Here is a 25127-nt window from a genome sequence, read left to right as displayed (position 1 = left end):
TAATGGGACAATGGCCAAAGGTGGGGACTGACTGTTAGTTTACAGCTGGGCTACTTTGTAGCCTATCAGAGCATTTTCTCTGGGGGCTGGATCAGTTCTGCTGTCCTATTGGTGCAAACATGACCGCCTTCGCCAATGATAGGCGCAAGTTTCAATAACAACACAGGAGAAGCAGCTAGAAGAATAGTAATCATGAAGACTAAACAAGGACAACACACCAAGCCCAGGTAAGACTATATAACTCTATGAATGTCATTATATTGTCTGCGTACGCTGAGCCTAGGTAATACAATGTAACTTTGGATGTCTGTCATTATATTATCTGTGCATGCTGACTCCAAGTAATACAATAGAACACTGGACGTGTATTATTATATTGTCTGTACACACTTGGGGAGATTTACTAACACGGGAGAGTGCAAAATCTGCTTCCAGGTTTTATTGTCAAATTTTAACTGAACAAGATGACGGTAGAAGCTGATTGGCTACCAGGCACAGCTGCACCAGATTCTGAGTGCTCCCGTTTTAGTAAATCTCCCCCACTGAGTCAAGCTAATACCATATAATACTGAATGTATTGGGGCTGATTCACTAAAACTAGAAAATGCAAAATCTGATGCAGCTCTGCGTAGAAACCTAGCAGACCTTCCAGTTTTTTTTTTAATCTTTTGTCATAGCTTAAAGTGGAGTTCCACCCAAAATTGTCTTTGACAGGTATCCCACTTCCGGGAGTCCAGGTCGCAGCCCCCGACGTCACCGCTTGGCTCTCTCCTCCTCCCCCTGCCGCCGGGGCAAGTAGGAGAGAGGAGCGGAACCTTGCGCATGCTCAGTAGGGTTCCCCGCGTGAAGCCGTAAGGCTACACTGCCGGGTTCCCTTACCCGCAATGGTGACGGCATGCACCCGACAGCTGATGTAAACATTAGCTGCGGTGCCGACATCGCTGGACTCCAGGACAGGTAAGCGTCCGATTGTTAAAAGCCAGCGTCTGCAGTATGTGTAGCTGCTGGCTCTTTTGCAGTGGTAAGCGGAGCGCGGCTTTAATTGAACAAGCTGGAGTTAGAAGCTGATTGGCTATCATGCACAGCCAAACCAGATTTTCCACTCTCCAGTTTTAGTAAATCAACCCCAGTGTACGTCTTTTGTCTATACATTGAGCCCGGTTACAACAACGTACCAATGGATGTGTGTCATTATATTGTCTGCATAGGCTGAGCCCAGGTAATACAACATAACACTGGACATGTCTCATTGTATTATCTGTACATGCTGAACCCAGGCAATACAATATAACACTGGGTGTAACGTATGTCATATTGTCTTTATACACTGAGCCCAGGTAGTACAACATAACAATGGATGGGTGTCATTATATTGTCTGGTCATGCTGAGTCCAGATGTCTATACTATCTATACAGCTGAGGTCGGGTAATCTAATGCCATAACACCATAGGTTTGTGATATATGTACAATTATATGTCATTTGATTGTCTATATAAATGAAGCCCAGGGAATTGAATATATCACTTTGCATATGTCATATTGTCTATACACACTGTACCTTGCTAACAGAATGTATCATTATTTACAATAATGTGCAAAGTAAGTACATCCCATGAACAACTTATCAGAACAAGAAAACCTTAAATCTTTAGGCCCTGGGGCGGGAGCAGCGTCGGCGGTAAACTTCACCGTCGTTTTAGTGGCGGTATGCGGCCACTAGCGGGGCGGTTTTAACCCCCGCTAGTGGCTGAAAAAGGGTTAAAACTGCCCACAAAGCACCGCTGCAGCGGTGCCTTGCCCGACGGTATAGCTGCGCTGCCCCATTGATTTCAATGGGTAGGAGCGGTTTAGGAGTGGTGTATACACCGCTCCTTCACTGCTCCAAAGATGCTGCTAGCAGGACTTTTTTCACCGTTCCAGTGTGAAAAGCTCTCCGGCATTCATACTGGAGTGAAAGGTGCCGTTTATTTTCAGGCGCTATTTTTTACAGAAAGCAGGAGGGATCCTCTCCCCACACCCACTGTCACATTTTAAAAAACAGCGGATCTGCAAATGAATGAACTACAAGTCCCATCTTCCACTGTGGCAGACAGCTTGTAGCTCTCAATGAACTATTGGGGTGCTGACAAGTGGCCTTGTAGTTCACCGACACTACCTGCAGCTCAGTAACTGTCTGCTCATACAGAGATGGGGGTGCTGAGCGGTCAGCAGTGTCTACAGAAGCCTGACACTGCACCCATGATCCACTAATCGGGTGCAATACATTGCAGGCTTCAGTTTAAAAAACAAATGCAAATTCAAAATGCAATGCAAAAATCATGTGTATTTACTAATGAAAACATCTAGAAAGGGGCCATTTAAAATGTGACAGAGGTTCTAATCCTTCTGGTTCTATCCAAAACTAAACAAATAGTATCGGATGTGCTCTCAATTTTTTTCTGTAATTGCAATACAAAATTATAGTTATAAAGATCTTAAAGCGGCGTTCCACCCAAAAATGGAACTTCCGCTTTAAAGTGGTTGTAAACCCTAGGACAAAAAAAAAACCCTGCAAGACAAAGGCATAATGAGCTAGTATGCATAGCATACTAGCTCATTATGAATTACTTACCTGAGATCGAAGCCCCTGCAGCTGTCCTTATACACCATACCTGGAGTTACTTCCGGGTATCGCGGGCTCAGGCGATGTGATTGGCCGGAGCCGCGATGACTTCACTCCCGCACATGCGTGCCGGAGCTGCCGGTAATGGCACACTCACTGAAGCAACGGTACGTATGTGCCGTTGCTTCAGTGCGCATGTGCCCATGACTTCGGCACATGCAAATACAGGGGATATCTCCTAAACCATTTAGGTTTAGGAGATATCCAGGGTAGCTACATGTAAGCCTTATTATAGGCTTACCTGTAGCAAAAAGTGTGTTTTTAGGTGTCCTTTTATGAAGCAGTGAAATCTATTCACTGCTTCATTCTCCGGCATTCACAGAGGAGATCTTTCTCCTCTGTGTACCAGTTTATAAAGCGGAGTAGATCGATTCACCCTTGGAGGAGTGAAGCGATCTACAAACGCTTCTAACACTGGAGAACGGCCCCTGATACTGGAATCTTGTGAGACTTTACGAGATTACAGTACTAGAAATTCACTGATACACAGAGATGTCAGTTTATTAAGCAGTGATAAATTATCACCGCTCAATACACTGACACACGGTGTGATTAATGTTAGTAAAATAAAGAGTCCCCCTACATATATACATGTATACATGTATATACACACACATTATATACATCTATACACATAAATATGACAGGGGGACATGGTTACAGTGTTGGGGGGTCTGAACAAGGCATAAGGAAGTTAATTATCTTCCTCTTTCCTCCTCAGATCCCCCCACATTCCATCTTCATTCCCCGATTCTCCACCTCTGAGTTGGTGAATCGGGGAGTGTGAATTCTGACACAGATTGCCAGTGAAGCGCTCAGATCGCAGCTTCATAAACCGGCCGTTGCTGTGTCATTCAATGTGGATTCTCAGTGTGCGGAGATAATTGGCGGGAGAACAAGTTCAAACACTTCTCCCCCGATTATCTCTGGTTCATAAACTGTTTATGGGCTGTGATCAGCGGCGATCCTCTGGGTCACTGCTGATCACTGATGCATAAACGGACACCTAAGGGTTTACAAACACCTTAAGTGAAAGTGGTCCCGACATGCCACATCTAGCATGTCAATTTTTTTTGGGGGCATCCGGCTCCCACTTCCTTCCAGGGCTCCGTGGCGCCAGAAAGAAGTTCACCTCTCCCCCCTCACTCCGTGCAATCTTCTGGGATATGCCACAGGTCCCAGAAGATTGCCCGACCAATCACAGTGTGGCTCGCGCATGCGCAGTGCGTGCCTAGCGGTGGAGCCATAGCCAAGTGCCACAGTCACAATGCCAGCGCCGCGGAGAGGAGCAGGGCTTCGTTTGCCCGCATCTCTGGACCTGGGGACAGGTGAGGGTTGGATTATAAGTCAGCAGCTACAAAAAGTGTATACTTTTATATGGGTGGAACTCCACTTTAACTATAACTGGCTGTTAACTTATGGATAAATGTGTACAAACCAATTCCATAGGTCAACACTTCTATAAACACACACACATACACACATTAACTCCAGTTATTGTGTTACTAAGGCAGCTAAATCTTTGTATTTCTGCTCAGTCACTATGTGAACCACCACTCAGAAGTGGACTATGCTGAGCATGCACTGACCTGCCTGTCGGTTGAGCTTTCTTCTTCCTCTTCTGGGTTATCAATTCTTAAGGCAGGTCACATGACCCGATGTCTTACTCAATTCTTTCATCAGCTTCTTCTCAGGAATTCAACTGGACTTTGAAAAACCTTATATGTGCAGCGGCCAGAATTTTAACCACTTCCCGTCCTGCCCAACTTTGGCATTCCTCTCCTACATGTAAAAAACATATTTTGCTAAAAACTACTTACCGTACTAAAAACAGTATACAAAATTTCAAGCAAAAGCCCTAGAGGAAAAAAAAAAAAAAAAAGAAGGGTGTTGCAAGTTATGTGGAAAAAAAAAATACACTACATTTCCCATGGTGCTCAACTACACTGCAGAATGTATGAGCATCATGGGAAATTATGTCGTTCCAAAACATCTGGGGTGCCAAGGTTTGCCATCACTGGCCTAGGGTATAGGAAGATTGCCCAGACCCTGAATCTGAGCTGCAGCACGGTGGCTAAAACTATACAGCGGTTTAACAGGACAGGTTCCACTCAGAACAGGCCTCGCCATGGTCGACCAAAGAAGTTGAATGCACGTGCTCAGCGTCATATCCAGAGGTTGTCTGTGGGAAATAGACGTATTAGTGCTGCCAGCATTGCTGCAGTGGTTGAAGGGGTGGGGAAGTCAGCCTATCAGTGCTCAGACCATACGCCGCACACTGCATCAAATTGATCTGCATGGCTGTTGTCCCAGAAGGAAGCCTCTTCTAAAGATAATGCACAAGAAAGTCCACAAACAGTTTGCTGAAGACAAGTAGACTAAGGGCATGGAATATTGGAACCATGTCCTGTGGTCCGATGAGACCAAGATAAACTTATTTGGTTCAGATGGTGTCAAGCATGTGTGGTGGTAACCAGGTGAGGAGCCCAAGACAAGTGTGTCTTGTCTACAGTCAAGCATGGTAGTGGGAGTGTCATGGTCTGGGGCTGCATGAGTGCTGCCGGCACTGGGGAGCTACAGTTCATTGAGGGAACCATGAATGCCAACACGTACTGTGACATACTGAAGCAGAGCATCATCCCCTCCCTTCGGAGACTGGGCCGCAGGGCAGTATTCCAACTTGATAACGACCCCAAACACCTCCAAGATGACCACTGCCTTGCTAAAGAAGCTGAAGGTAAAGGTGATGGACTGGCCAAGCAGATCTCCAGACCTAAACCCGATTGAGCATCAGTGGGGCCTCCTCAAACGGAAGGTGGAGGAGCGCAAGGTCTCCAACATCCACAGCTCTGTGATGTCATCATGGAGGAGGGGAAGAGGACTCCAGTGGCAACCTGTGAAGCTCTGGTGAACTCCATGCCTAAGAGGGTTAAGACAGTGCTGGAAAATAATGGTGGCCACACAAAATATTGACACTTTGGGCCCAATTTGGACATTTTCACTTAGGGGTGTACTCACTTTTGTTGGCAGTGGTTTAGACTTTAATGGCTGTGTGTTGAGTTATTTTGAGGGGACAACAAATTTACACTGTAAGCCCCCGTACACACGGCAGACATTCCGGCAACCAAATCCGTCGGATAAATTCCAATGGATTTAGTCCGGAAGCTGTCCGGAAGTGGTGTTGCATACACACGGTCAGACTAAGTTGTCGGAAAATCCGATCGTACGTAACGTGATGACGTTATTTCGTTACGACGGGACTACATTCAGGTTAGTAGCCAATAGCTTTGGTCTAGGAATTTGATCTGAGCATGTGTGGCACTTTGTCCGATTGGAATTCTCTACACATGATCGGACAAAGTCCGATCGGATCATGTTGTCGGAAAGTTTTATAGCCCAGCTATATTCCGACGGAAACAGTCCGATGGAGCCCACACACAGGCGGATTATCCGACAACACGGTCCGATCGGACATTTTCCACGTGTACAAGGGCTTATACAAGCTGTACACTCACTACTTTACATTGTAGCAAAGTGTCATTTCTTCAGTGTTGTCACGTGAAAAGATAGAATAAAATAGTTACAAAAATGTGAGGGGTGTACTCACTTTTGTGTGTGTGTGTATATATACACACACACACACACACACATTTTTATTTATTTTTTAATTCACTAAAATATCCTGGTGGTTGCATCAGCTTTTATCTAAACTGGGTTTGCTGGTGTGTCAGTAACCAAAATGAATAAAAAAAATACATGCTTTCCATCCCTAGCTAAAACTGCCCATACACTACACAATCGCATTGTACAATTTTCTTTAGATGAATATGAAATAAAACCCTAGTAATGCAATTGGATTTGTATCAGACATGCCCTTGCACTACATGGTTGTTGGTAGATGTAAAGAAGTCTGTACAATTAGATTGTATCGTGTATAGCCAGTTTAAGCCCCCAGGGAGTTTTTGTGCTCCTCACTATAACACATCCTTGTTTTCTTCTTTTTTGCGATTCCAGTCTCTTTACCCTGAAGCCACCCATGCCACGTGGATACGTGAAGGAGAATTGGTTGTGGGAAATGAATGGGCAGACTTCATGGGCAGAACTGTCTGAGTCTCATCAAGAAGTTTACTTCCATACTGACCCCATCCTTGAGAGCAGTGGCACCGCCGGAGTGCGGGGGGACACAGGTAAGGGGCACGTCTGGAGGTACAATTCCCTGGGCAGAGGAGGCATCAAACCTCCAGTTAGATCTAAGTTCCTATCTACACTGCAATATACACAGCTCTGCAAATTATTTACCCTTCACCAGATGCATTTGTAATGCCCCATACACACGGTTGGACATTCCGACCACAAAATCCGTTGGATTTTTTTTAGACGGATTTTGGCCGAAACTTGTCTTGCATACACACGGTCGCACAAAGTTGTTGGAAAATCCGATCGTTCAGAAGGAGGTGACGTACAAAACGTACGACGGGACTACGTAGAGTCCAGTAGCCAATAGCTTTCGTCTCCAATTTTTTTCTGAGCATGCGTGGCACTTTGTGCGTCGGAAATTCTCTACACACGACCGGAAAAAGTCAGATCGTTTTTTGTCGCCATAAAATTTTAGATCCAGCTCTCAAACTTTTTCCGTCGGAAATTCCGACAGAAAAAGTCCGATAGATCCCACACGCGATTGGATTTTCCGACAACATAATCCAATCAGACTTTTGCTGTCTGAATTTCCAACCGTGTGTATGGGGCATTAATCGAGATTTAGGGCCAGTTCACACCACATGCAGTCCAGTGTGTTTTTTTTCTGCATTTTTTTCTGCATAAAAAACGCATGGAAAGTAGGTTATATGGTTTTCAATGGCATCGGTCACATCAGTGCTTGCAGTTCCAGGGGGAAAAAAAAGTAGGACATGCTGCATTTTTCCTGCACTTGACTGTACTGGAACGCTGTAAAACGCATCAAAAATGCACCGGAACACACATGTCCTTATTTAGTTCACACCAGATGCAGCTCTGTGCACTTTTTTCTACTTTTTTTTTAGTAACTTTGAGGTAGTGGACATACAAAAGCTATTTGTGTCACATTCATTACCTTGATTTTGAAAGTGCTGCTAGATTCCTGCCAATATAATTCGATATTTTGGATAAATTGAGATTTTTCTTTTAGAAACAACATGAAGTTGTATTCTCCTTTAAGCCTAGTACACATGGCTTCTGTCAAAGAGAAATTACCGAAAAAGGTGTGCTGTCTGGCTTCCAATCAGCACTCTCAGCCAACCAGAGAGTTGGGGGGGGGTCCCCTTTCAGGACACACTAGCACAGCAGGGGAGATCGCTGTACTAACATTGGATTGTTAGTAAAGCGGCGTCTCCTGAGCTGGCAGTTTTTTCCTAGTAGTGTGTACGAGGCTTTAACCTCTTCCCGACCGCCTCACGCCGATATACGTCGGCAGAAGGGCACATACAGGCAGAATCGCGCACCTGTACGTTGCCCTTTAAGAGGCGGCGGGGGCAAGCGGGTGCACCGCAGGAAGCTCCGTGAGTCGGGTCGCGGGTCCTGCGGACTCAATCGCCGCAGGGATACCCACGATCGCCTCACAGAGAGATGCTAAAGTAAACAAGCATCTCCCTGTTCTGCCTAGCAACAATGTCACTGATCTCTGCTCCCTGTGATTGGAGCAGAGATCAGTGACCTGTCACACACAGTTATGACCCCCCACAGTTAGCAACACGCCCCTAGGACACACTTAACCTCTACACTGCCACCTAGAGGCTAATCCCTTTACTGCCATTGTCATTTACACAGGAATCACTGCATTTGTATAGCACTGATTGCTGTATAAATGACAATGGTCCCAAAAATGTGTCAAAAATGTCCGATGTGTCCGCCATAATGTTTCGATCACAATAAAAATCGCTGATCACCACCATTTAAAAAAAAAAAAAAAATTATTAATAAAAATGCCATAAAACTATCCCCTATTTTGTAGACGCTATAACTTTTGCGCAAACCAATCATTGATCGCTTATTGCAATTTTTTTTTATTATTTATTTATTTTTTACCAAAAATATGTAGAGAATACGTATCGGCCTAAACTGAGTAAAAAATAATGCGTTTTTTTTAAAATCATCGCTATTTTTTTGTTTTGTTTATAGCGCAAAAAATAAAAAATGCAGGGGTACTCAAAAATACCACCAAACGAAAGCTCTATTTGTGGGGAAAAAAAAGGAGGTCAATTTTGATTGGGAGCTACATCGCACGTGCAATTGTCCGTTAAAGCGGCGCAGTGCCGAATCTCAAAAAGTGCTCTGGTCAGGAAGGGGGTAAATTCTTCCAGGGTGGAAGTGGTTAATAAATCCAGATTTATTGATTTTTTTAACAGAGAAAAGCATGCAAAGTTTGGGGTGTTAAACCGGCCATAGATGGATCCAAATTTCATTAGTTACAGCAGAGACCGGCCGCATTTTGATCCATCTATGGGCAAGCTGGTTGTATAGAACTTGATTAACTTCTGTACAACCAGCTTGGTTTTCATTTTTTTAAACTCAATCTGTGCCACTGGAAATACCCGACAACACTGATCATTGTATTCTGACAGTGGGAAACTCTCACAATACAACAGAGTGTGTTGATGGGGGAATTAAATCCTTTTTCTTCATTCAAACGGCTGGTTGAATGAGAAAAAAAAAAAAAAAAAAAAGTAATCTATGGCCTCAAATACTGGCAGCGCTATAAGCGCTAATAATATAATATAAATATAAAAAACACTAGACGAATTATCATGCAGTGCAATCATATATGTCAATGGGGGGTAGGGCTTATATTGCAGCCATCACCGTCAATCACGCTAGGTCTTATTTTCAGGGAAACAGGGTACCCTGTTTCACCGAAAATAAGACCTAGAGTGATTGTCGGTGATGGCTGCAATATAAGCCCTACCCCCAAATAAGCCCTACCCTGAAAATAAGACCTAAAAGACTTTAACTAGGGCTTATTTGGGGGTAGGGCTTATATTGCAGCTATCACCGACAATCACGCTAGGTCTTATTTTTGGGGAAACAGGGTGTGTGTGTGTGTGTGTGTGTGTGTGTGTGTGTGTGTGTATGTATATATATATATATATATATATATATATATATATAGCAACCCCCTTCAAATTAAACTCTTACTAAAATTAGAAGGATTATAGACAAAAAAAAAAACACACTGGCTTTATATCTTTGTTTCCAATCTACCAGGGAAAGCCTCACTGGAGGGTTGGGTCACACAGCGATAAGCTTGTTTCAAATCATAAAAAGAAAAGAAAAACAAACTCCATAGTGTAATCCCATTTAAAAGATGTATTCGTTTCTACAACACCCCCTCTTAGGAATTGCACTTACATACACACAATAGCAAAACAACATAGCATTTAACAAGGTCGCATCAGCAGACCAAAACGGGGATAGTGCGGTGTTTCCTACCACATTTGGCTGCCTTTTCCAGCGGTGGTGAACGCTGTGTCTCCGAGCGGCGTGCTGACGTCACTGATGGTCCCCGTAAAGCCATGCACTGGCGCATTTCGTCATCTACGACGACATCTGAGGGCGTGACGTCCCATCCTTTATACCACAACTAAACCAGCGCGGCTTCTAACATCACCCCAGAAATTACTACCCGGATAGAATTGTGGACACGGGCAGATTGCAATCAGGCACAAAAAAAGGACCCCGATTGGGTTTTATGGTAGCAGCTTTAGCCTTAATTGGCCACAAGGTATTCCTATTGAGGAGTTGACATTTCTTTCACTTAATTCAGAAGCGCTTGTGTGACTGGGAATAGGCGCAGTGTTCTACACATTTTTTAATCATCTATGGCCTGCCTTATTCTAATTTGAATGACATGTGATGTACAAAATACCATATGCTACATGCATTGCAGTAAAATGTGCAAGTGTAGAGCCAACCTTAAAGGGTATGTAAAAAACCTTACCATACATTATGCATTGGTATTGTACAATTTTCCTTTATGCCCCACACACACGATCGGACATTCCGACCACAAAATCCATCGGATTTTTTCCGTAGAATTTTGGGCCAAACTTGTCTTGCATACACACGGTCGCACAAAGTTGTCGGAAAATCCAGTCGTTCGAAATGAGGTGACGTAAACCGCATACGTCGGTAGTATAAACGGGCCAATAGCTTTCGTCTCTTAGTTTATTCTGAGCATGCATGGCACTTTGTCCATCGGAATTGTCTGCACATGATCAGAATTTTAAATGATCGGATTTTGTTGTCGGAAAATTTTAGATCCAGCTCTCAAACTTTATGCGTCGGAAAATACGATGGAAAAAGTCCGATAGAGCCCACACACGATCAGATTTTCCGACAACATAATCCAATCAGACTTTTTTCCGTCAGAATTTCCGACCGTGTATATGGGGCATTAGATTTGCCAAAAACCATATAACATGAGATCAAAACTAAACAACGCTTTCAATTTTATTCAAATCGGGCAGGCCTTTGCAATACATAGTTGAATGGAAATCTAAAGAAGGTCGTATTGAAATTGTACAAGCAAATTGTATAATGTATGGCCAGCTTAATAATGAAATTCCTGTTTGGTCTGTTAATTATACCATTGGAAGCATTTTGCTATATCTGTGAGCTGATAATGTTCTGTGGCCTCTGCCTGTCCGGTTATCGGTTACATTGTTGGGAGGATCCATCTTGTGGAGAGGAGGGGTGGAGCCCTTTGGTCTCACCCAGTCTGTTTTCCTGATACAGTAGAGTGAGAGTGTGTTGACATGATAGGACAGCAAGCGTGTTACTGGCAGAATCATTAGATAAAAAGAAAGGGGAAAAAAAAAAAAGCTTGAAAACAAATGCAGATACCATATTTTAAGGACTGGCAAGCTGCAATATATTCAGCTTTTTTCTTTTTAAATATGTAGGATAGAGCTACGTGGGCGATATTAACCACTTCGCACCCACGCCAATTCTGACACTTCGTTCCTACATGTAAAAATCATATTTTTTTTGCTATAAACACATATATACTATACTATACTATACTATACTATACTATATTACACAGAACCCCCAAACATTATATATTTTTTTTTTAGCAGACACCCTAGAGAATACAATGGCATTCATTGCAACTTTTTATCTCGCACAGTATTTGCGCAGTAATTTTTCAAACGTGTTTTTTTTTTTTTTAATAAAAAACGGTTTCATGCTTTAAAAAAAACAAAAAACAGTAAAGTTAGCCCAATTTTTTTGCAAAATGTGAAAGATGAAGTTACGCCGAGCAAATAGATACCCAACATGTCACGCTTCAAAATTGCACACGCTCGTGGAATGGCGCCAAACTTTGGTACTTAAAAATCCCCATTGGTGGCACTTTAAACCTTTTTAATGGTTACATGTTTTGAGTTACAGAGGAGGTCTAGGGTCAGAATTATTGCTCTCGCTCTAACGTTTGCGGCGATACCTCACATGTGGTTTGAACACTGTTTTCATTTGTGAGTGGGATTTACGTATGCGTTCGTTTCTGCGTGCGAGCACACGGGGACAGGGGCGCTTTAATTTTACTTAATTTTTATTTTGACGCTTTAAAAAAAAAAAAATTTGGATCACTTTTACTCCTATTACAAGGAATGTAAACATCCCTCGTGATAGGAATATGACATGAAAGGTCCTCTTTACAGTGAGATATGAGGGTCAATAAGACCCCGAATCTCACCTCTAGGCTGGGAAGCCTGAAATAAAATAAAAAAAATTATCCTGGCTTCCTAGCCAAGGCGGCGCTGTTTTTTTTTAATGCAGAGGCCGGTCGTGGCATCATAACATCGCGCCCAGTCTCCAACAATCATAGAGAATCCGGCGACCATCTGGTCCACCGGAAATCTCTATGGTGGACATCCGGGGCCGGTGGATCCTGTCTCCAACTCACTGCGATGAGTCGGTAGAAGCACCAGAGGGTGGTGGGAGGGGGGGGGACGTCCCCTTTCGCCACCCGTGAGAACAATCAAACCACGGAACAGCCGATGTGATCATTCTTATGGTGTAGGGAATCGCCAGCTGAAAATGCCGATATCTGAATGATGCCTGTATCCTCAGGCATCTTTCAGATATACCACCACAAAGTTGAGAGCGTCAGATGAAGGCCTACCGACGGCAAGTTGTTAAATAGCACAGTTACATTACTAAAAGGTTAAAATAGAACTATAGATAAAACCTTTTTTTCATTTTTGGGTAGAGCAAGGGAGGATTATAACCCCTGTCAGATTTTCATCATCTGTGTCCCATTGCGGAGATTTCCCTTCACTTCCTGTCCCATAGCCAAACAGGAAGTGAGAGGAAATCCCTGCAAATCAAGGGAATTTTTTGGGGGCCCTAGAACTAGTGTCCCCATAGGAAGATTTCCCCTCTATGACTTTCCTGGGGACAAGCCAAAATTTGGGATTGTCTTTTACTTTCACTGATAATGGTGGCCAGGACAAAGAGAGAGGATGAATCTCCATAACAGGGGCACAAACAGCAATAAAAACTGACAGGGGTTCTGATCCTTCTCCACTCTATCCAAAACAAAAAAAATAAAATAAAGTTATACTTTAATTGCAAGTGTTTGGTATATAGATGGTATAAATGCTAAGGAGTAAGTTAAATGAATAGCTTGTAGTAATTATCAGTTGCACTTGACGTAAACACTGGGCGATCATTTAAGATCATTTGCTGCTGCATGCCATTTGTATAGTTTACACCAAAGGGAGTCATTTATTACATATTTAGCGATCCATTGCTACATCTATCCATTAACCACTTAAAGCGGAGGTCCACCCTAAAGTGGACCTTCCGCTCATCGGAACCCTCCCCCCCTCCGGCGCCACAATTGGCACCTTTCAGGGGGGGGGGGGTGCAGATACCTGTACAGTACCGGTATCTGCACCCACTTCCGGGATAGCTCTCTGCGGAAAGGGGCGTAGATTACGCCCCTTTCCGCAAGTGCCCGCCCCTTTCCGCAAGTGCCCCGCTGCCTGCTGGGAAACACACAGATCCCAGAGGCAGCGGGGACCGTCCTTATTGCGCAGCGCGACTCGCGCATGCGCAGTAGGGAACCGGGAAATGAAGCCGAAAGGCACCATTTCCTGATTCCCATACCCAAGATGGCGGCGGCAGCACCCGAGAGACGACCTAGAGATCGGCTTCGGGTGCCGACATCGCGGGCGCGCTGGACAGGTAAGGGTCACTATTTTAAAAGTCAGCAGCTGCAGTATTTGTAGCTGCTGGCTTTTAAAAAAAAAAAAAGCGGAGTCCCGGCGGACTCCCGCTTTAAGCCATCATTATACTGACCAAAGACCAGAGCACTTGCAATTCGGCACTGCGTCGCTTTAATTGACAATTGCGCGGTCGTGTGGCGTGGCTCCCAAACAAAATTGACGTCCTTTTTTTCCCACAAATAAAGCTTTGTTTTGGTGGTATTTGATCACCAATGCGATTTTTATTTTTTGCGCTATAAACAAAAAAAAGCGATAATATTGAAAAAAACTAATTTATTTTTTTACATTTTGCTATAATACATATCCCCCAAAAATATATAAAAAAATATTTTTTTTCTCAGTTTAGGCCAAATGTATTCTTCTACATATTTTTGGTAAAAAATAAAAAATAAATAAAAAAAAAAAAAATCGCAATAAGCATATATTGATTGGTTCGTGCAAAAGTTATAGCGTTTACAAAATAGGGGATAGTTTTATGGCATTTTTACGATTTTTTTTTTTTTTAACTAGTAATGGTGGCGATCAGCGATTTTTATCGTGACTGCGACATTATGGCGGACACATCGGACATTTTTGACACATTTTTGGGACCATTGGCATTAATACAGCAATCAGTGCTTTACAAATACACTGATTCCTGTGTAAATGACACTGGCAGTGAAGGGGTTAACCACTAGGGGGCAGTGTGGGGGATTAAGTATGTCCTGGGGAGCGATTCTAACTGGGGGGGCGTGGCTACCTGTGACACGTCGCTGATCTCTGCTCCCAATCACAGAGAGCAGAGATCAGTGACACTGTCACTAGGCAGAACGGGGAGATGCTTGTTTACATTAGCATCTCCCCGTTCTTCCTCTCCATGAGACGATCGCGGGTATCCCTGCAGAAATCGGGTCCATGGGATCCACGACCTGACTCAGGGAGCTTGCCGCGGGTGCCCTCTTAAAGGGCCACGTACAGGTATGTTAGTTTGCCTGTACGAGCCCTTCTGCCAACGTATATCGGCATGAGGCGGTCGGCAAGCAGTTAATGGCCAGTAATTTAATCAATTTAAAAGAGTAAAAGTTACCTTATAAAAATAAAATAAAATACGTGCACATCTGTTTATTCGGAGCCTGCATAGCATTGCTCCCGCAATCAGTATACCACAAGTGCAATGCAGGGTTCCTGCAGACTGTCAGTATAAGCTGTCTGCTCACCAGCACCCTGGTAGTTCATTGAGAACTACAAGCCGTCAGCCACAAAGGCTGATGGTAGTTGTAGTTCTTACATTTATCCCGGGTGGGCGGAGCCCCGCATAGCCGTGGTTTTTAAAATAATTGTGGCTGCGGTTGCGGGAAGAGGATGCCCGGCCTGCTGTCACAGGCATGGGGTCTTGGGGAATCAAGGCTGAGAAGGAGCGGAAACCCAAAAACGGGCGTAACATGTAACATGTCCCCAAAGGTGAAGTTACCCTTTTAATTACTAAAAATCTCCTGAGCAGAAAAAAAACCTCTTGGATAATAGTGGGTCTTGCAGTGAGATACTAACTAGGGGGAGGAGCAGAGACAACTTGCTGCAAAGAAATCTTCCCCTTGAAGGATCGGTCAGATACTCAACCCAAAATTGGGATTGCATGGTGTTCTTTAACACTTCTGACTTGTTTTTTGTTATCCCTCACATGATTGGTTTTCTCTTACAGGCTTCCTACAAGGTGAACATTACTGGGAGGTAGAGTTCCTGGAACCACCCTCTGGACTCTCTGTTATGGTTGGTGTTGGGACTGGCAGAGCAGCACTGCATGCTGGGAGTTTCCAGTATGTTAACTTATTGGGTAAGTTATTTGATGGGAGTAAAAAAATAAATGAATCTGATTTCTGACTGAGTGCTGGATGGATTATCTAGCAACCCAACATTTGTGGCCTAGTTGACTTGAAAGCAGAGTTCCCCCCCAAAAATGGAACTTCCACTTTAAGTGAAGGTGACCTCCTGACATGCTACATTTGGGGGGAGCGCATACCCTCTTTTTAGAGGCACCCAGCTCCCACTTCCTCCCGGGGCTCCATGACGCTGGAAGGAAGTGCACCTCTCCCCTCTCCGTGCAATATATTGGGACACATCACAGGTCCCAGAAGATTGCCCGGCCAATCACAACATGTGGTTTGCGCATGCGCAGTGTATGCCCGGCTGTGAACCCACAATCGGACGCCCACAGTCAGAATGCCGGCGCCGCAGAGAGGAGCGGAGCGGGGCTTCGTTCGCCCGCATCGCTGGACCGTGAGACAGGCGAGTGCCCGAAAAATAAAAGTCAGCAGCTACACTTTTTGTAGCTGCCTACTTTTATATGGATGGAACTCCACTTTAGCTCAGCACTAATGTAAATACCGCCTGTAGAGGTCTATGAAGCATTGCTGAACTCAGCCAGCACAACGAGAGCCAAGTAAAAAGGGTTGCTGGTTTGAATCCCAACCACGACACTACCTGCCTGGAGTTTGCATGTTCTCACTGAGCCTGCGTGGGTTTCCTCCGGGTACTCCGGTTTCCTCCCACACTCTGGTAGGTTAATTGGCTTCTGTCTAAATTGGCCCTAGTATATGAATGTGATTGAGGGACTTTAGATTGCAAGCTCCCTGAGGGTAGGGACTGATGTGAATGTACAATGTATATGCGTAAATTGACAGCGCTATATAAGTACCTTAAATAATAATAATGGCAACAAAGCCAATGCACTGGGCTGCTAGAAGCTGCAGATGCCACTTTTTCTGTGGTCTGCATTTTCAGAGGTTGGAGAGATGCAAATTCTTCCTCTTAATAGCAGTTCTGTGAGGCTTTTAAAAGCAACACTAAACCAGTGAGAAAGGAATGAGCACCGCTCACTGACCCAGTTGACCTTTGTGACCAAGCCCAGGTGTGCGGGGCAAAACATGTCAGAGGGCATGGCTAGAGCAGCACTGGCTGAGGCCACACTCATTCACATATTCATGCACTGAATCGGTGAGTGGTGTTCCGTTCTCTGTTGATGCTTCTACACCCCTGACTGGTGCACAGGCGCCTGCTTCCTTCACTGCAACCGGCAGGGAGATTTTTGTCTCCGCTTAGAGCGGCACTGCATGTTATGCCCCATACACACAATCAGAAAAAAACACTTTTTCCGACGGAATTCTGCTCAAGCTTGGCTTGTATACACACGGTCACACAAAAGTTCTCTGAACTTTCGACCATCAAGAACGTGATGACGTACAACACTATGACGGGCCGAGAAAATGAAGTTCAATGCTTCCGAGCATGCGTCCAATTGTTTCTGAGCATGCGTGATTTTTTGCACGTCCAGATTGCATAAAGACGAACGCATTTTTGGATAGGAACTTTTTCCGACCGAAAAATAAAGAACCTACTCTCAATCTTTTGCTGGCTGGAATTCTGCCAGCAAAAGTCCAATGGAGCAAACACACGGTCGGAATTTCTGACCAAAAGCTCACATCCGATTTTTGCTGGCAGAATTTCTGATCGGGTGTACAGGGCATCACACTTGGATCAGCAATAAACCAGAAAATAAATGACTTCATGTGAAAGAGGTACTGATCACATAAAAGGTAAACGCACTAAAAAGTAAATACTATTTTATTTGCAAAGGGCTGATTAACTACCACTAACTAACACACTAGCATGTCCATCCATACCACCTGCTCAAGCTTCACGATTATATATTCTAGGCTTTCCATATAAATACTGCTGTCATAAAACCAACCACAGGGAAGTGTGAAGATCTGATCTTGGCTTTTGTTTCTTCATCTACACACCAATCTGATCTTAAATTTGTTTTTTGCAGGAAAGGACTCAGAGAGCTGGGGCTTGTCCTATAAGGGCACAGTGTGGCATGACGGCATCAGCAAACAGTACACAGAACCGTTCTATGAAGAAGGCACCGTGATTGGTGTACACCTAAACATGGAGGAAGGGACGCTGACTTTTTACAGGGACAGACAGAGTCTAGGAGTGGCCTTCACAGGGTTACACAAGGTACGGTAACATGAAAAGCAGGCACAACAAGAAATACAATCACATTACCGCTAAGTAGCAAAACTCTAGAGGATACGTTAGAGAAATGTCCCAGCATGCTTTAAAGTGTCATTTAAATACCCGAGGCCACTGAAAAAAAAATAAAATCACTGCGCCTGTATTACTATTTGTCAGCATAACAAAAATGACTTACATATGCAGCTTTCCATCTTTGTTTTCATATGGTTCTTGGTACATCAGCAACCTGGAACCTGGTACATCAGCAACCTGGAAATGATAAGATATTCAGTGTGTCCATAAAGGGCTTGTAAAAATGAGCAAACAGATGAGCCATATATGGTCTAACCTTCACTAATATGTGACCAGCCATCATTAGCGGATTTCGGAGTGCGTAAATAAACTAGCATAAACAGGTGATGAAAGTACCCGCCATTCTCCTGTATCCTGGGTGGAATATTAGTTTTCTAAAACGTTTTCCCACGAAATATGAACGCTACTTCTGCTGACCTCTCCTGAAAATAATAGTTTTCTGTGGTCATGGTTTCAATGATTTTTTTGTTGGCCCAAAGCAAGAATGTGCTGTGGCAGTAAGTTCATCAGTTAGACAAAGTATGGGTGAAATAGGGTGACAAATGTGCCCATCTATAGTTCCCTCTAGGTACCACTCATCAGGACTCCGCAATAAGGACATATGTGGGTCAATACTATTTATGGGCTAGGTAAAATTTGTTCGCACTGTGGATTATTGTTAAGTCAGATACCCGCAGGCCATACAGGCACCAACATGTTAAAAATCAACTGGATTTTATTGAGTTTAAATGCGTGTCCAGTGCTCTACTGTTTGAGGTCAAACTACAAATGAAAACTCATAGTAAATATCCACATGAAATGACCCGGGGTTTGTGAACACTTATGCCGCGTACACACGATCAAATTGTCCGGCGACTTAGTCCGTCGGACCGCATTTCACCAGACAATCCGATCGTGTGTGGGCTTCAGCGAACTTTTTCAGAGTAAAGTCCGGCGGACTTAGAAAGTAGTTTTGCAGCCCAATCTTTCCGCCGGACTTGGATTTCAGCGGACAACACGTTCGTGAGTATGCTAGTCCGGCGGACTAAGAATGACGCATGCTCAGAAGCAAGTACGAAAAGGAAGCTATTGGCTACTGACTATTGAACTTCCTTTTTCTAGTCCCGCCGTATGTGCTGTACGTCATCGCGCTAGCAATCGCCGGACTTTCTGTGTGTCCGTGTGTGGCCAAGTCCGTTCGGTAGAAAGTCCGCCGGACTATCCGCCGGATTGTTTGCCGGACAATTCGATCGTGTGTACGTGGCATTATATGACCTTGATGAAACCCCCATTCCACAAATGTGGGCATGAATGTGGAGATGTCCCCCCCACCCTTTTAGGATGTAACAGCTTCATAAGACTTCAAATGGTCTTTGGGCATTTGTGCCCTTTCAGCCAAAGATCAATCTGAGATAATGAGATTATCTGGCTCCCAATTGGCATTCTCATTCCTCTCAAAAAGTATCAGTGGGATTAAGTTAGGGCAGGGCACTTGAGTTCTTTGTGAACCTGGGTTGTGCACAAGGGCACAGTCATGTTGAAACAGAAAGGGCTTTTAAAACGAACGTGGCACAAGGTAGGAAGTGCACAATTGTCCAAAAAAATCTTTGTATGTTATATCATTAACAGTACCTTTCACATAAAAAAACACCTGAACATAGTCTTTCTGAGCAGTGTCTATGTTCCTTCAGCTTTAAAGGGTAGCTGTGATGGTTATGTGTCACCAAACTTTTGCGATTATAGCGTATGTTAGTCATCTCACCAATGCTGTTTTTTTCCCCCAGGTCCAGCACTCCTTGTATCCAATGGTTTCTTCTACCAGCCCAGAAACTGAAATAGCACTAGGATTGCGCTGCTGCAGTTTGCCCACTCTGGAGGAGCGATGTCTCCGTACTCTGGCTCGGAATTTGACACAAACAGACTTGGTCGATCAGCTCCCTCTTCCTGCCATTGTTAGATGGAAGCTAAAAAGTTGGAACAGTTAAGATGTCTTAAAGGGCCTGAACTGTACCCAGAGAACTGTTGCTGTGCGACGTGCCGGGGGTCCAAGATGTAAGCCAGGGCAAGATCTTTGTTTAACCCGTGTTGAAAATGATGCTTATATCAGAGAGATGACAAAGAACATTTCAAGAAAACAATGGAGAAAAAGTAAAAGCACACTGGGGGCCTATGCTTGGCCTGTTAAAAGCAAGCAACTGTTTCAGCCATTACCATGTTAGAGATAAGTAATAAGCACACCTAGTCGCTGGAGGTGATTGTTATCCTGCACACTCTGGGCACCTGCTAATAATTCCTCTTTAGAGGAAAAGTGGAAGAAAGACTTTGCTTCATGTGCACCACCAAGAGAGGGATCAGGTCCCAGCAAACAGATATCTCAGTGACACTTTTAGGGTGGCCATAAATGCATAAATTGTCATGGCCTTCAGAACATCCTGAATTGGAATTAAAGTCACAGCTATTTTTTTTTTTTTGGTTAGTGTGTAAAGGTTAGAACATATGTCAACTTGTTAATATTGTCTCTGTATCAAAATTGGCAAATTCCACTCACTTCTCCTCTGCTGGGTCTCAAAACAGGATATGAGGGACAATCCACCACCAAAGGTGACACAAAGGTGAAGGTGAAGTACTCAATGCCAAGAAAAGAACCAATCATGTGCTAGCAAAAATCCTATTGCTTTAATTTCCCTCAACCATGACTGGGTAGGCAGGCAGGTAGGCTTTTTATCACATAGGAGTAGTGGCGTTGCTAGGGGGTGGTTCTTGGGGCTATAGCCCGAATCTGGGGCCCATAGCCCCTAGTCTCTGCAGGGGTCCCCAAGGGGAAGGGAGGTTCTCTGGGGACCCAGATGCAAGGGGGGGGGGTCTCTGGGGACCCTGATTTTAAATGAGAGGCTCTCTGGGGACCCTGATGCAAGGGGGAGGCTATCTGGGGACCCTGATGTAAGGAGGATCTTTCTGGGGACCATTATGTAAGGGGGCTCTCTGGAGACCCTGATGTAAGGAGGATCTTTCTGGGGACCCTGATGTAAGGGGGGCTCTCTGGGGACCCTGATGTAAGGAGGAACTTTCTGAGGACCCTGATGTAAGGGGGGGGCTCTCTGGGGATATATAAACACACGTATATTACTGTATTTACATGTGAATGCCCACCCAATCATATGACTTTCTTTACTACGCTGCTATGGGCTCTAGCCCCAGAACTTTTATAGATCTAACAACGCCCCTGCAAAGGATTAATTTTAGGTCTCTTCTGCAGTAAAGGATTCTTGCCTGCCAAGTGCCATTGGTGCTTGGAGGTACATTATTCTGGCACAGCCAATCAAAAAGACCAAATATTCCAAATCAGGAAGAACTGGGCAAACATATTGGTGCCGATGAGGGAGCTCACAGACCTCTAGTTGCTGGGAGTGGAGTATAGTCCTGCTCTTAGTAAATCAACCCCATTTTCTAGTTAGGTTGGGAATATTTAGAACCTCTGTAAACATGTTATTGTGGTCTGTATTCTCAGTTTGGAGATTTCTCTTCACTTGCTGTCTATTTTGATAGGCATCACAACAGGGTGAATCCCCCACTAATAGGGAACCAGGCAGCAATAAAACATATTTGCTAGTAGTGAATGGAAGGGTTAGAACCAGTTGTGATTTCATTGCAGTCTATGTGCCATAGGGGAGATTTTTTCTTCACTTCCTCTCCATACGATGGGTTTCAGACATAAGAGGAAGTTAGAGGGGGAAACCGTTATTTAAACCTGACTTGTCCACTCTAATTGGTAGCGTTCATATTTAAAGTGGAACTTTACCCGTAACAACTTGATAAAAAATAACGTTCTTAAGAGCCCGTTCACACTGAGGCAGCACGACTTGCAGCGCGACTGCCTCAGGCGACCGGGATCCGACTTTAGCGGCGACTTGTGAAATGACTTCTGTATAGAAGTCAATGCAAGTCGCCCCAAAAGTCGTACAGGAACCTTTTTCTAAGTCGGAGCGACTTGAGTCGCTCCGATTAGAACGGTTCCATTGCATAGAGCGGGACGCGACTTGTCAGGCGGCTAAGTCGCCTGATGGGTCGCCCATTCCACGTTAATAATGATGCTACCAAAATGAGTGTGTACTGTACATTGCCTCCAGCATGGTTCCGGTATCTGCTTGCCAGAGGATGCCAATTCCAGAGTCCCTGAACAGAGGTAATTCTTTAGACTGTTAGCAGAATGGCCTCTACAAATTTGGCAGTGCCTAAAAATGGAGAGCAACTGAGCATGTGCAGAGCAGGGAGAGACAGTGCACTACTGGATTTTAAACAGTTTTGGCACTTATTTTTTATGTTTTACAGAGCTAAACCTGCAAAAAGGGAGAGCCTGAAGTGATCCAGCAGGACTTCAAATTTCCGATTAAAGTTCTTTGAGTTCCCTTTAAAAAGAAAAAGGAAAAAAAACCTCACCTAATCAGGGATGTTATTATTAAAATTCTATATTGCTTACTTATGTTGCTCAAAGTGTTATGTGGAAGTGCAACCTACAGCCCCCAGTTAGAATTATAGCAGAACTCCAAATATATATAAATGACACGTGATGCAGCTCCGTATTCCTGAATACATTCTAAATGTATATATATATATATTTTTTTGTTTAAACAGAAGCAGTATAAGTACCCAGTATTGGCCGAGTATCAGCCTCCTGCAATCCCTGTACAGTAGGGCTCAGACTAGGACAGAAAGAAGCAACTAAATACCCTAATTAGTTGCACAGCAGTGCAAGGACTGTGCTGATAGAAGGAGAGAGCAAAGTGACACTCTACAGCATGCTGCTTCTGCTTTCACTGTTCAGTCACAGGTTGGGGAACGAGACTTTTAAAGTGGTTCTAAAGCCTTAGGCCCCTTTCACACCGTTCAGGTCCGCCTGTCAGATTTGTCCAAACAGGCGCTCCATGCTAGTCTATGGAGCGACGGATGTCAGCGATGACATGTCCGTTGACATCTGACCCGATCCGCTAAAATCAGATGGACGGCCCTACGTTCCCCTGGCAGATTGGATCGGGTGAGATCTCATGAAAACGGACATGCTGTCCGTTTTTGTCCTATCTGTCCATAGCAACCGGTGGTGCTCGACAAGCCCCTCCCTGCTCAGTGAGCATAGAGGGACTTGTCATCCGCCGGCTCAGCGGAGATCAATGGAGAGCTCTCCCACTGAGCTGGCAGACAGAGGGGGACTCCGTGGCAGCGGATCCGCCTCGAGAGAATGAAGCCGAAAAGTGATTGTAAAGGCTTGTTTTTTTTTCATTTTTTTTAAATAACAAACATGTTATACCTACCTCCTCTGTGCAGTTGGTTTTAAACAGAGCAGCCTGGATCCTCCTCTTCTCGGGTCCCTCTTCGCTTCTCCTAGCCCCTCCCTTTTTGAGTGCCCCTCAGCCAGCAGCTTGCTACAGGGGGCACCCAAGTCGAGTCAGAGCTCAGTGTATACAGTCGGGCACGGAGCCCTGACCTGGCCCCACCCCCTCTGCCCTCTGATTGGCTGACTGACTGAAAGCTGCGGGAGCCAATTGCGCCAATGCTCTGTCGCAGCCAATCAGGAGGAGTGTTCTGGATGGCTGAGGGGGATTGTGGACATCGCTGGAGAGAGAAGGGGCTCAGGTAGGTAATTAGGGGGTGCTGGGGTGGCTGCGGTTCACATAAGGTTTTTTATCTTAATGCATAAAGATAAAAAACCCTATGCCTTTACAACTCCTTTAAGGTTTTTTACCCTACTATAATCTATGTATTAAGGTAAAAAACCTATGCCGCAGCTTCCCCTCAGACCCCCCCCCCCTTACCTGAGCCCGATTCAATGATGTGCACAAGCGCAGGGGCTCCAGTCGCTCTCTCTCATCATTGGATAGATTGATAGCAGCAGGAGCCATTGGCCCCCGCTGCTGTCAATCAAATCCTGTGAAGCGGGAGGTGGAGCTGAATCCCGCTGTCTGTGTCACGGGATGCAGCAGCGGGACCCGGGGCGCGTGTTTCCCTGGGAGCACCCGATGAAGAGGAGGGGCTTGGAGCACCTGTGGGGGACCCCAGAAGAAGAAAAACAAGTATAAACATGTATTTTTGATTTTTTTTTTATAAAAACAAAGGTTTACAACCACTTTAAACATTATTAAACTGCAATAGAGAAAAATAGGGGTCTCCTGCCCTGTCAGACCAGGCTGTGCAAATCTCAGGACTAGAAGGACAAACAGAAATTCTTCTTGCAGGTAAAACAGTTTTACTTTATCTGAGTATTTACTGTAGTTTCTTGCCTGTAGTTCATGAACCTATGGCAGTGAAGACTGGGGGCTTTGGGTTATTCTACGTCACACATCGCCACTGCTTTTTTTTGCACTACTAGAAGTCCAAAAATATGCGACTGTTTTTTTTTTTTTTTTATATATACCAAAGATGCCACAGTTTGATGAGCGCCATCTATTACAAGAATGTGACTTGCTGTATTACCATACACACATTGCTGTTTACACGTGAATAACATGCTGCTATAGCATGCAGTGATTGTATGTATCTATTTATACTTGTGATGTATTTTTTTTTTTTTTTTTTTTTTATAAAGGTCAGGTAGTTCTTATTCAAAAGGTGAGCAGTGAACCACCCATTGGTGGAAGTCCTGATACTCTGCTACCTCTGTCAATACAAGAATAATATCAGCTACATATATTATATATAATAAAATTGGTTATGTATTTTCGGTATTCTCTGTGTTTTGGCTTTGACGATGACCAGGGTTGACCTTTACAGGTGTAGGTAATGTTGGGTCTATATTGACTTCTCCATATATTACTGTAGGAATGATGTTATTTGGATGATAAGCTGTATTGGATTTCCGCCAGACGTATTGCTTGGTATTGAGATCAAATATTTCAATTTTAGTCTCATCTCACCATAACACCTTTTTCCATGTGGCCTCAGAATCTTCAAGGTGCGTGTTGGTAAATCTCAGTCTGCCGATGTAAACACAGCATCTCCCCGTTCTGCCTAGTGACAAGACACTGATCGTCTGTTCTCTGTCCTTGGAGCAGTGATCAGTGTCGTGTCACTGCTAGTCCATCCCCCAGACAGTTAGAATCACTCCCTAGGACACACTTTACCCCCTCCCCTGCCCCCTAGTGGT

At 44.3% G+C, this 25127-nt stretch overlaps 1 protein-coding gene across 1 annotated transcript; it reads left to right on the top strand.

The window, feature by feature from the left end:
- LOC143940302 (SPRY domain-containing SOCS box protein 3-like) lies at positions 1-24708 on the top strand. The gene is made up of 5 exons (XM_077461528.1): positions 1-227; positions 6678-6850; positions 15606-15737; positions 17733-17923; positions 19777-24708. The coding sequence occupies exons 1-5, from the start codon at positions 136-138 to the stop codon at positions 19975-19977; spliced, it is 789 nt and encodes a 262-aa protein (XP_077317654.1). The 5' UTR covers positions 1-135; the 3' UTR covers positions 19978-24708.
- The last annotated feature ends 419 nt before the right edge of the window (positions 24709-25127 follow it).

This window comes from Lithobates pipiens, unplaced genomic scaffold (genome assembly GCF_037356315.1).
Source record: "Lithobates pipiens isolate NorthernLeopardFrog02 unplaced genomic scaffold, aLitPip1_a1.2 Scaffold_10, whole genome shotgun sequence".
Classification (NCBI taxonomy): domain Eukaryota; kingdom Metazoa; phylum Chordata; class Amphibia; order Anura; family Ranidae; genus Lithobates; species Lithobates pipiens.
Note: the sequence above shows the minus strand (reverse complement) of the source record. Positions and strands in the feature narration are given on the sequence as shown.

What these genes read in the sequence shown, in the direction of transcription:
- LOC143940302 (XM_077461528.1), top strand. Translation starts at nt 136, where the DNA reads ATGATAGGCGCAAGTTTCAATAACAACACAGGAGAAGCAGCTAGAAGA. An exon ending in GGACAACACACCAAGCCCAG is followed by an intron (nt 228 to 6,677) that starts GTAAGACTATAT and finishes TTGCGATTCCAG; the next exon opens with TCTCTTTACCCTGAAGCCAC. An exon ending in CGGAGTGCGGGGGGACACAG is followed by an intron (nt 6,851 to 15,605) that starts GTAAGGGGCACG and finishes TTTCTCTTACAG; the next exon opens with GCTTCCTACAAGGTGAACAT.